Source organism: Chiloscyllium plagiosum, chromosome 10, assembly GCF_004010195.1.
Source record: "Chiloscyllium plagiosum isolate BGI_BamShark_2017 chromosome 10, ASM401019v2, whole genome shotgun sequence".
NCBI classification, from domain to species: Eukaryota; Metazoa; Chordata; class Chondrichthyes; order Orectolobiformes; family Hemiscylliidae; genus Chiloscyllium; species Chiloscyllium plagiosum.
The window spans coordinates 37,884,702-37,896,498 of record NC_057719.1 but is presented as its reverse complement, the minus strand read 5'-3'; the positions used below and the strand labels follow the sequence as shown (position 1 = coordinate 37,896,498).

The following is an 11,797-nucleotide window of genomic DNA, read 5'->3' as shown; positions in this document are numbered from 1 at the left end:
GGGGGGGGGGGAACTTGCAATGGATGGAAGAAATGTGAAAGGAGGGTGTCAGAAAGTTGAAAAGACTATGTGGGCAGGTGAGCGCATAGTGTGGGCTAGGGGGAAGGATGGCAGGTTGAGAGGGTAAAGTGTTAGTAGTGAAAGTGATGGGGGAGGATAGGCTATGCTAGCGAGTAGGAGGAAGGGATTGTAGGTAGAAGAGGTTAGGTTATTTGGTCATGAGAGGTATGGGTGATGGTAGGAGGCAGCTAGGTGGTTGGGAGTGGTAGGAGGTAAAAATAGGGGATCTGTTGGATGGGATTTGAGGAAACATAGGGAGGACTGGATGGGAATAATGTATTTGGCCTGTTCTTCACCTGATTTGCATTACATCTCTTTTTGATTCACATTCTCTGCTTTCTCCATTATCCAAGGAGCCCTAGTTTTGGCTCACTTGGTTCTGTGTCATGTTGGCTCACTTGGTTCTGGTTCTGTGCCTGTACATTTCCTCTTAAAGATATCCGTTGCTTTGTTCCAGACATTCCCATCATACCTTGGTCCCATTTTACCCAGGCGAGATCCACTCTGATTCCACTGAAGTTCACCTTCTTCCATTTGGGAAGTTCTACTTTCGATTTGTTGTCTTCTCCATTATTGATCCAAACCAAATGATATGTCAGCTGATTCACTTCACCTACCTTGTTTCCCCAGCACCAAATTTAGCAATGCCTCCTTCCTGCTCGGACTGAGAGCATACTGATCAAAATTCTCCTGAACACCTTTCAGATATTCCTTTCTGCCACCCCCATCTTATTATTTGTATATTATCACAATTAACATTTAAGTAAATAAAATCTCCAAACAGCTCTTGTACATCATTCTGGTTTCCTGACAGATTTTCTTCTCTTTCTTGATTTTAAAATGTCTTCAGAATACCTCCTCCTGTTCCCAGTAGTGTGATCATACTCTCTTTGCTACTTAATTTTAAGGAATCAGATTCTGTTCTTGTCCCAGTGAGGATTTCCTTTATTTCAATACTTAACTGCTTCCCTAATCAGTGATGCCACCCCATCTCCCTCTATTCTTTGCTCTCAGAATAGTTTAGGTGAAAACTTATATGGGTGTGAGTGACATGGGTTTTGATAAGATTCGTGGCAGAATCAAGATGAGAGGTAAGTCCTTTGAAGTTCATCTCAGTGTCAGGAGCATCTCACTCCACCCATTCTCTACTCCTATCCCCATCATCAGCATAAAATACCAACATTTCTCAGCTGCTTTTAGTTCTGACAAAGGGTCACTGGACTTGAAATGTTAACTTTGTTTTTCTCTCTCTCCACAAATGCTGGCAGACCTGCTGAGTTTCTCCAGCATTTTGTTTCTTTTTTCAGTTTTTAGCATGCACTCAAGCATTAACTAAACCTAACTTAACTAAATCAAAATAAAAAAAACTAATGCTGGAAAAAGAAAATCTCAGTAGCTTAAGCAATTTTAGAGGGAGAAGGAGAGTTGCCAGTTCAGCTGTGTGATCATACAGGAGTCTGGTAGCAATGGTATTCACCATTTAAATGTCATAAAAACAGCATTTTGTTGATAATACAGAAAGAATTGGCATGGAGGGCAGCTGCCAATGTACCTGGGACCTGGAATCATCAAGAACTAAAGTTTTCAGAGGACAAACCAGGAAAAATACATGAAAACCTTGTTGCCATGAATAAGGAACTTGAAGCACTACAGCATTCATTCAGATTGCTTTGAGAATAGTAAAGCCTGGCAATAATACTACTGCTAGGGCAGAACAAGTAGCAAGAATTAATTGGTTTTAGTGGCTTTGCAGTTAATGGAAGGAACATCCATCAAACCTAGTAACTATCGTTTGGTGTAAAATAATTAAGATTTTTCTGACTTTCTAAAAAGTTCTTAAGACTTGAATAGGAGTACGGATCAAAATTATAGCACCAGGAAGATGACATTTTATACTAAAATCCTAAAAGATCAAGTATATAAGCATCAGCATCAGAAAAAGTGTTCCTGAAATTTTAGACTTCACCTCAAACTTGTTTACTGACTTCAGCACTAATAATAGATTTATCAGAACAATAATGCTTGTGAATGTACAAAACCATCGCTGGAAGCTTTGTATTCTAAAAAATGTGAATCTAAATTCATAAGTCTCTTCTTGGCTTAATTACAGGATAACAGCAATAAAGAAAAAGCAGAATGAACAAAATCCATTGATCCTTCCGCACGCTGAAGAAATTCTGTCATGACGTTAAGAAACTGCACACAGTGGTCAAGGAATTCTTGCAGTAACATGTTCTAGAAGTATTAAAAGTTAATAATCCTCTTGCTGTTTTAATTGTATGGACAGAATGCAACCTCATTATATGCTAACTCCTGTAAAAATGGATTGGCAGCTATATATTTATTTCTAGTCAAAAACAATACATTTTAACAGTATTATTAAATATGTATATAGAAAATATTTGTTTAGTATCTTTATTTCATTTTTGCGAAAGGGTATGCACTCATATACAGGGACTGTTTAAGCAATAGTACCAGCTTTGATGCACAATGTAAAACGTTATAAACATTTTTAATAAGTTTTGTTGTTAGGTATCATTGGAAACCTATCATAAATAGTTAAATATACAACACAGGAGCATGCATGTAATATTCTTCTGGTACAACGTGAATATCACTAGAGCTCTTTCCAGTGAATTCATTTAGTCAGCCAGTCTTTCAATTTACTGTGCAATTAATCTATGATTTACACTTTAATGCATTTATTCCAGGCTGTAAAAATTTTGATTTACATCAAAAAGGCCACATTCTGGATTAGTGGTGCTGGAAGAGCACAGCAGTTCAGGCAGCATCCAAGGAGCTCCTCGGATGCTGCCTGAACTGCTGTGCTCTTCCAGCACCACTAATCCAGAATCTGGTTTCCAGCATCTGCAGTCATTGTTTTTACATCAAAAAGGCCACAATCAAGCTGAGCTGCAGTATCACATATATGCATGCGTTCCTTTGAAAATATTAAAGTTAGTTACTCAAACAAATATCCTACTCATCACAGGATATAACAATCACTGAATTGAATTCAACTCAATGGACTACGATAGAGGCATGTTTATTAAACAGCTTAAAACATTTTAAAATTAAAATCTCTAAGGGTAACAATTATTAAGCATATATTCAATAAGTGAAAGCTCTATTAAGAGATTCAACTTCTAAAAAAGCAAATAAATCATTCATATTTTTAAACAAAATGGTATACTTTGCTGGCCTAAACAAATTAATAGCTGTTTACATTTGCAAACCATTTTCTTGACATCTGTCAAGACTTTTACAATAATTTCACTATCACATTTAGAGAGGGGAAAGTAACAATTCAAAACCTCTCATTCTGCATTGCATTCATATTGTTTTCTGTACAATAAAGTCAGTTTGTGCAACAGAACACTTCCACATCTAGCACTTGAGCTTCATGATCAACTATATTATTCACAGGACAGAGCACCTCCTATGGGATCAAATGATTATTTCTATTCCTCACAATGAATATTCTGGGTTTATAATGCAGAAGACTTTGCTCAATTATACAGATTTTTGCTACTGATCTGTAAACACAATGAGCAGAGATGACACTACACAAGCTAATTTGAAGATGCACCATTATGGCTGGTTAAAAAAAAATGTCAGTTACTTGTTTGGATTGAATTCAAAGACTGTAGACTGGGCTGTCTGGTAATCCACTGCATCACCCATTTCCTTATTTTTATAGCTCATTAGTTGGAACTGCAGTGTATCTCTACATAATGCATCATCTCATTAATACATTAAAGAATTTAAGTTGACAGACCAACAAAATGACTGCATAACAGAGTTTATGTTTCACAATGTGCTACTAATATTCAAATAACTAATTTTAGCAATTAGTTATCTTCTTAAAAAATATATTTTTGTTAGTGAGATATATGGCCTTCCATTGCGCGATTTATTTTCATTTTAAGATATTTCATATTTTCAGTTGTTTACACAGAAGAAAATTAATTGTCATTCATGGACTCCTGGATCTAAACTAATAAAGTTAGTAATCATTTCAAGCTAATAGGAACATAATATACTGTACAATTAATAAAATCAGTTACTGACAGTTGCCACAAGCTCTGGAGTATCTGATTTTCACAAGGTATCCTCGAGAAAAGTTCAAAGTGCAAAATTCAATAGACTGAACTCTCAGAATGGACTCAAACTGTATGTAATCTATATACAAGAGTCTGATTAATATATCTGGCAAGTGTAAACATTGTCCTTTTCTCCAACACAAAAGCATCACTAATGACATTTGGTTATAATTTGGTTAGGACCAATTTGTCAGTTTCTAAAGGGAATTAAAAAAATTGCTAAATAGCAATTGAACTTCAAATTACTATTATAGTTTTGCACATATACTATTTACAGTAAACACAATATTAGTAAGGCTTTTTTTCAAAGGTAGCACAATCAACTGATGAATTCTGATCTATGTAAAACTAGCATCCACAAGGCTTTAAGATAGATGGATATTTTAGTAATATTCTACTTAGTCACCTACAATTCATATTAACAAAAACTTTCAGACTACAATTGGCAGTTAAAAGCACCTTAAATAATAATACACTAAACAAAAACTGTTTCAGTATCACTGTATACTATAATGCAATGTAATGCTTTATTCTTAAGCTTTTTTAAGCTGGAGATTGCTTCAGTCATAGGAATTAAAGATAAGTTTGAATCTCAACTTCCTTGGAATTAAATATGGGTGCCATTTCCCATTCAAGCTGGCCACCTTGTTGCTTTGAGTGTGGCTAAAACACCAATAACACCATTCCAAAAATACATGTATTTTTGATCAGTTATCGGTGTGTGTAAACAGTGACACCACTCATTCAAGAATATTTCTATTCCTAACAGAAGCAGGAAGGTGCTAACAAAAAGAAACCGTCAATAACCTAACTATAGCCACAAATCTTTCTTAAACAATAAAATGACCCATCTTCTGCTCTTATTGCTATTGGCTGTGCAAGTTTCTTGTTCCTGATGTGTTTAATGTCCAGTTTACATAAATTAACAAAACAATCGTTATGTGGGTATCTCAAACCTCTACACAAAATCTACATTCAGAGATTGATATATGGATTGCAACATGGTAAGTGAATGGTAACAGAAAACCAGTCCAAATGGGGTTTTCTGTTGTAAAAGCATACTCAGACAACAGCTCCCAGTTAGAAGGTAGCATTTCAAGTCTTTCAGCTTCTTTGCTGAATGATATACCTGTTTGCATTCTAATGCTAGCAGAGTCACAAAAGATGCATTTGCTTCATTTATACTGTAACCGCAAAGAAATTTATGCAAAATATTTGTCTGAATGCAATTGTTAACCCTAATGGGATTAAGAATCTGCAATGAATAAAAGAAAAGGTAATATTCATGGCTTGGTTATATGATCCAAGAAATGCTGCAATTTCTGTCATTTTCAGATGACCTCCCACTCATCATCAAAGTCCTCAGATTGACCCAAAAGAGCAATACGGTTAGGATTAATTAGTGCATCGGTATGATTAAAATTCTTGGTAAGTCGTTGAAGAAGTGAGCCTCCAGTGCTAATGGCCCACAGGTCATCTTGAGGTGTAACTATGAGAAAGTAGAACAGCAAACATAATTAAAAAGCTTGAAAACAAGCATTGAAGTAACTCAAGTATTGTAAAACAGTAACAAACATTACAATTTATTTGATATTAAGGTAAGAAGCTCTGCGCTGCAACACTGACCTAACAGAGCCAGGGCCCATCCCAAACACTTTACTGTGAGCAAAAAAAAGTGAAGGAGCTAGAAACCTGAAAAAAATCTACCGACCTTTGTCCTTGCAGCTGGAAATGCCGAAGAAAGGAGGAAGCTGGCCTGGGGCCAGGGCCATGGCCTAGCCCACTGAAACAGCGGGCTTGGTTACTCACCAGACCCTGGTTCAGGAGCTGGCTAAATCCTGCAAAGTCCTGGGGATGCATATTCAGGAAAAAAAATCAGGGAGAAGCTGCCTCCTGTATCTGCTCTGCTGCAAGACCTGGGAAAAAGGACTGATGAGCTAGAGTGCCAGGCTGCAGGGGTAGAGGCAGAGACTGACTCCTCCAAGAACCGACTGAAGCCCAAGAAGCAAAGGTCTGCTGGTTCTGGTAGACTATCTCAAAAACAGGGGCAGAAGAAAGAACCTGCACATTGTTGGCATACCAGAGGGGATAGAAGGTGAACGGACGGTGGAGTTCTTCGAGAAGTGGTTCCCGGAGTTCCTTGGTTTGGAGGTTGAGAAGGGAAGGATAACAATTGAAAGAGCCCACCGGATCGTGGCACAAAAGCCAAGTGCGGATAAGCGCCCACGCTCTGTCCTGGTAAGGTTCCATCGCTATAAAGACAAGAAGAGGGTCATGGAAGCCTCTAGAGTCTGGGGAGGGATTCGAGGGCGTTGGTATGTGGCGGCTCCAGGGTCATGTTTTTCTCAAGACTTCTTGGTGACAGTGGTCTGGAAAAGGAAGTCCTACGATGACGTCAAGAGGAAACAGAGAGTTTGGCATCCAGTATTCTTTAAGATATCCAGCAATGCTTCGGATCAATCATAATGGATCCATATATTTGTTCGTCTCACCAGAGAAGGTGAAGAACTTTGTGGACATGTTGACATACGTCGAATGGCCGAATAGGCGGAGAGGACAGAGCTGTTTGGGTTTGCTCTTCTTTAAAAAGGACTTGATGGAGTCTCCTTTCTAGTAATACATTGCGTGAAATGATGTCCAGGATGGATAGCGCATTTATCTTTAATCTCAAAGTTATGTTAAGGGATGGTTGACATACTTATTTTTAGTTTACTTGTAGATTGTACTAACCTTGCTTTTGGGTGTTTGTTTTATCTCTATCCGTTGGTTGGTGTATGTGGAGTGGCCCTAGCTGGTAGGAGTTGAGGGGGCCGTTGGGATGGTTAGTAGGTTTGTAGGATGTGTACGTAACCCTTTTGAATGGGAGGTATATTTCTCCAATTAGTGCCTTTGGCAATTTTCTGTTTTTGCTGTATATAGTTTTTGTAAATTTTGCAGATTTGTTGGGTGTAGTTATTTTAGTCTGTGTAGTTTTCTCTCTGGAGTCTAAATGGTGCTATAGAAGGTTATGGCTAAGAATGTTTATAAGGAATATTAAGGGGAGTCATTCATCTGTCAAGAGGAAGGAAGAGCCTTAAAAGGGAGAGGGTGAATGTTGCCTTATTATAAGAACCACACTTGGATGATGCAGAGCATTTGAATCTGCAACAGAATGGGTTTATTTTTCATCTTTCAATACGAACAGTAGAGGGGTGGCTATTTTAGTTAGAAAGAACCTCCCATTTAAGTTATTAGAGTGCATTAAAGACATAAATGGGAGATTTGTAATCCTTAAAGCTTTGATACATAGAGAAGAATATGGGATCTTAAATGTTTACTGTCCCCCACCCCACCCTCTTAAATTCTTCACAAATGCACTTTCTAGACTGATTAACCTTGCATCTCAACATATCATCGTAGGGAGAGATTTCAATTGTCTCATCGATCCTACTGTACACAGATTGCCGCCGATATCTTCTTTGCAACATAAACAATTAAGGGATCTGCGTGCTGGATTGGGTTTGGTAGATGTTTGGAGGCACCTTCACCCTAATGCCAGGGACATCATGTTCCTTTCAAACCCACATAAATGCCATACCAGGATTGATCGTTTTCTGACCCCCGCAGCACATCTGGGCTCGGTGGTGTCATGTACAATTGGCAATATCCCTATTTCTGATCACATCCCAGTGTATTTAATGGTTAAGAGTAACGGTAGTAGGTTCCAAGCACTGGCGACTGGACCCCTTCATTCTCAAGGATAGCAAGTTTATTGAATTATTTTCTACTGAGTTCAGGGCTTTTTTAGATATTAATTCTGGCTCAGCCAGTAGCCCATCCATCCTTTGGGAAACAGCTAAAGCCTATGCTCGGGGGTTGGTTGTTTTCTATTCGGCCAGTCAGAAGTGATGGTGAGTGAGCAGCAGCGCTTGCTCGAGGCGCGTCTGAAAGTAGCTGAAAAGGCATATTTTGACAGGCCCTCACTTGTTAAACTGCAAAGGAACATGGTGCTTCAGTCTATGCTTAACTCCATGCTCACACGGACAGCCAAGAGGGAGCTTACATTTGCAAGTCAAAGGCTGTTTGAGCATAGGGATAAGCCGGGCAAGAACCGAGCATATCTTGCTAGGGAAAAAAAAAGTGCCCCCCCCGCCGGCCATTACCTCAATCAGAGAGGACACTGGAAATTTGACCTACGATTCTAAAGGAGTAATGCAGCATTCCAGAAATTTTACTCTGAATTATACCAATCTGAAAGCTGTAGAGTGGGCGGGTTTGGATGGAGTCTTTTTTTAAGAATTTGAACCTTCCGGGAGTGACCCCTGAACAAAAGTCTCTCCTCAATGGCCCACTGTCAGACAAGAGATGCAGGAGGCAGTGAGGCAGCTCCAGAATGGATAGGCGCCGGGTCCTGACGGGTTCCCCAGTGAGTTCTATAAGGAATTTATAAGTATATTGTCAGGGCAATGCTTAGTATGTTTAATGACTCACAGAGATGGTGTGGGAGGACACAACTAAGAGAGACAAAGTCACACAGATCGCGTTGTATGCGGATGCAGTCCTTGTCTTCTTATCAAACCCAACAGTCTTAGTGCCACACCTGATACAATGCATCAATCTATTTGGTGGCTTCTCGGGTTATAATATCAATTTTGCAAAGCCAGAGGCCATGTCTATGGGCGGTCTCCCGAGAGTGCCTGATCTTGAGGGCAGATCTAGGTTCTCTTTCAGATGGTCACAGGAGGGCTTTCTCTACTTAGGTATTTTAATCACTCCCATTTTTGATTGGCTACTTAAAGCCAATTTTGCCCATTTATTCAAAAGGATCAAGCAGGACCTTTGTAGATGGGAGGCACTCCGATCTCTTGGTTAGATCGGACAGCCCTCATTAAAATGAACATTCTGCCCAGTCTGTTGTATCCTATGTGAATGCTTCCTCTGCTTTTTATTAAGCAAATATTTAGAAAACTGAGCAGCTGGTTTAGTTCTTCTATCTGGTATCACAAGCGGCTCCTAATTAAATTGACTAAATTGCAGTCAATTGCAGTAATCAATACTGTCAAAGCGTGGAGGGCAATGAGTCAGGGTGAGGGCAATATTTCCAAAACATCATTTTTGACACCCATAGTTGGTATGCCTGGATGATGGTCTCTGGGTTTAAACTATGTGCAGCTAGGGGCGTGTCTTGCCTGGGAGATTTATTTGAAAGGAACATATTTATGTCCTTTGACTAGCTGGCTCGGAAATATGAATTACCCAGTAAGGACCTCTTTTGATTCTTTCAAATTAGAAACATCATACAAAAAGAGACCACACTTCTAACTGATCCTTAGAGGTGCAAAATGGAGAAGAGGTGCTGAGTGCTGAGGATACATTATCTGTTAGCAATGCTTATTATCTGTTGGGAGAGGGTCCCTCAGACAAGACCAAATGGCTCTGTAAGGTATGGAAGAGGGAGTTGATTGTCGAGATCTTTTCTGAAGTATGGGAGGATATCTGGGAAAATGCATGAAGGATCTCGATTTGCAATAGGACCGATGCCTTGCAATTGAAGATTCTCCACTGGCTCCATCTGGCCCCAGGCCGCCTCACTAAATTTAAAGCGGGAGCATCACCAATGTGTCCTAATGTAAAGTGAGCATGGGCACGCTTACTTATTGTCTTTGGTCCTGCCACAGACTGCGGGTATATTGGAGCACTGTGGTAGGCGAAATAGAGAAGGACTTGGGGGACAGAGGTGGAGATGGACCCGGTGTCTCCTCTTCTTGGTTTTGTTAATTCATTTTCATTAGATGCACACACAAAAAAAGGCTTTTCAGTATACTCACTTCTTGTGCCAGAAAGAACATTCTGTTAGGGTGGGTGTCGGACAATCCCCTGGGGCTGACGGGCTGGCGTAAGCTAGTCGTGGAGCACATCCCCTCGGTCTTTCTTACAAGTACGGTGCACCATAAAACTGAGAATTTCTATAAGACATAGCAGCCCTTTTTGGACTACCTGGGTACAGATTTGTCCGCCATATTAAAACAGCCTTCATATAGCCATGGCAATTCTAGGTAATGAATCTGGTGTCCAGAGGGGAGGAACTACAAACATAGGAATATGTATAAACTTATGTGCTCAATAATTGAGGGTTATTGCTTTGTTTGCTGAGCTGTGTTATGGTTATTATCATTATTATTGTTAAGACTTTTCTGGCTTAGTTATTAATTGAGATCTATTTACGTAATTAACAGGCTTTTTTTTACTATTAGCTTGAATTGTTTGGTTTTGTATTTGTTGTAATATTCAAATGAAGAAATTTCCTTTTTTAATAGCAATGTATTTAAGAAAAAAGGTAAGAAGCCCTTGAACAAGTAAGTCCAAAGGGTCTTATATCGCCCACTCCTTTAGAAGAGATTTTCCTGGTTATATAACAACATCTTTAAAGGAGAAAATCTGATATTTTATCCTCACAAAGGCATTTTCTTCTTGTGGCAAATGTCTGTGGTGCACTTAAAAAAAAAAATCAATATGTTCTCGTTTGAATAATATTTTTGCAAGGTAATACAATTGTCAATGAATTAATTCACCAGTCATGTAAAATGTTTGTAAAGTAAAGGTCAATGCTAACAGCAATAAACCAGATAAGGTAGTGAATAGGTAAACATTGCTGACATGCAGTATTATTCAAACCAAGAGATTGCAGAATTCAAACCTAATCACTGCTGAGGAGTCCAATTTCAGTCAGCACAATCACAGATTTCAGGAATAACTATCAATTCCAATGAAATAGAGCAGGAGACAGGAATGTAACTCTTATAAATTGCTTTCACATGATTCTCTGCTGAGTGTGCAGATGTTTGGATGTTTTTTAAAAAATGCATTACCTTTGGCTGTGAGAACTGAAATTAAGCTAAAATATTTAATATCGAGGGGAGCAGGAAGATGGTAAGCTTGATATTAGAAGACCATTGGTAATGAATACCATGGAAAAGTGGATAATCTAGATAAAAGTTTCAAATTTACACAATGAGATTACAAATTCACCACTGCAGACTGTAAATTGTGGAAGTAAAGTTGCCCAGACGCCACCATAGACTATTAAAGTATGCTATCATATCAGGCTGTTTCTCCTGCCTCAAGGAGGGTGATTATAATGGAAACTTCTGAAGCAATGCTTGATGACTTTTATTGCCAGAAATAATCACTTTCAATATATAAGAACTCAGTGAAGAATTATATAATCTATTCTAAATCTGGAAGTTCAGATGCGCATGGACAGACAATTGGCTCATCCACAATTGAGTGTGCTTGGATTTTCCCTGCCATTTCAAAAACGATGATCAACTTAATTCTTAGCAGAACTTTATCACCAACTATAAAAATGTGTCAGTATTTCTGTGCATAATGCATACACGAGCTGTCATTCAATGTATTAAAATTTAATATCTACATCATTACAACTTAAGATTGTGTGGGAACAGCATTCACAGAATTTGATCTTGACAGATTTTATGGTTATTATTCCAATTGTTATACAGTCTCTGTAAATATTTCTACAAACAGGAACAGCTTATTAGGTCCAGAAAACATAAGCTAGTCTCAAAGAATTGACTTGAATTATCCGGATTTGGTTACAACAGACATAGCAGATTTTTAAAAATAAATTATGA

General features: G+C 38.6%; 1 protein-coding gene across 5 annotated transcripts in view; it reads right to left on the bottom strand.

Annotated features, from left to right (window-relative positions):
• Window positions 1-2,879: 2,879 nt before the first annotated feature.
• Window positions 2,880-11,797, bottom strand: part of tecpr2 (tectonin beta-propeller repeat containing 2) — a 113,813-nt gene continuing 104,895 nt past the window's right edge. For 3 of the 5 annotated variants that reach the window (XM_043697447.1, XM_043697446.1, XM_043697448.1), the window contains exon 20: window positions 2,880-5,652. In XM_043697447.1, coding sequence (XP_043553382.1) covers window positions 5,495-5,652 — 158 coding nt within the window. In that variant the 3' untranslated portion in view covers window positions 2,880-5,494. Of the gene's footprint in view, window positions 5,653-8,339; window positions 8,576-9,970; window positions 10,109-11,797 lie in introns of all 5 variants that reach the window. The other 2 variants (XR_006312754.1, XR_006312753.1) reach the window with 2 other exon arrangements.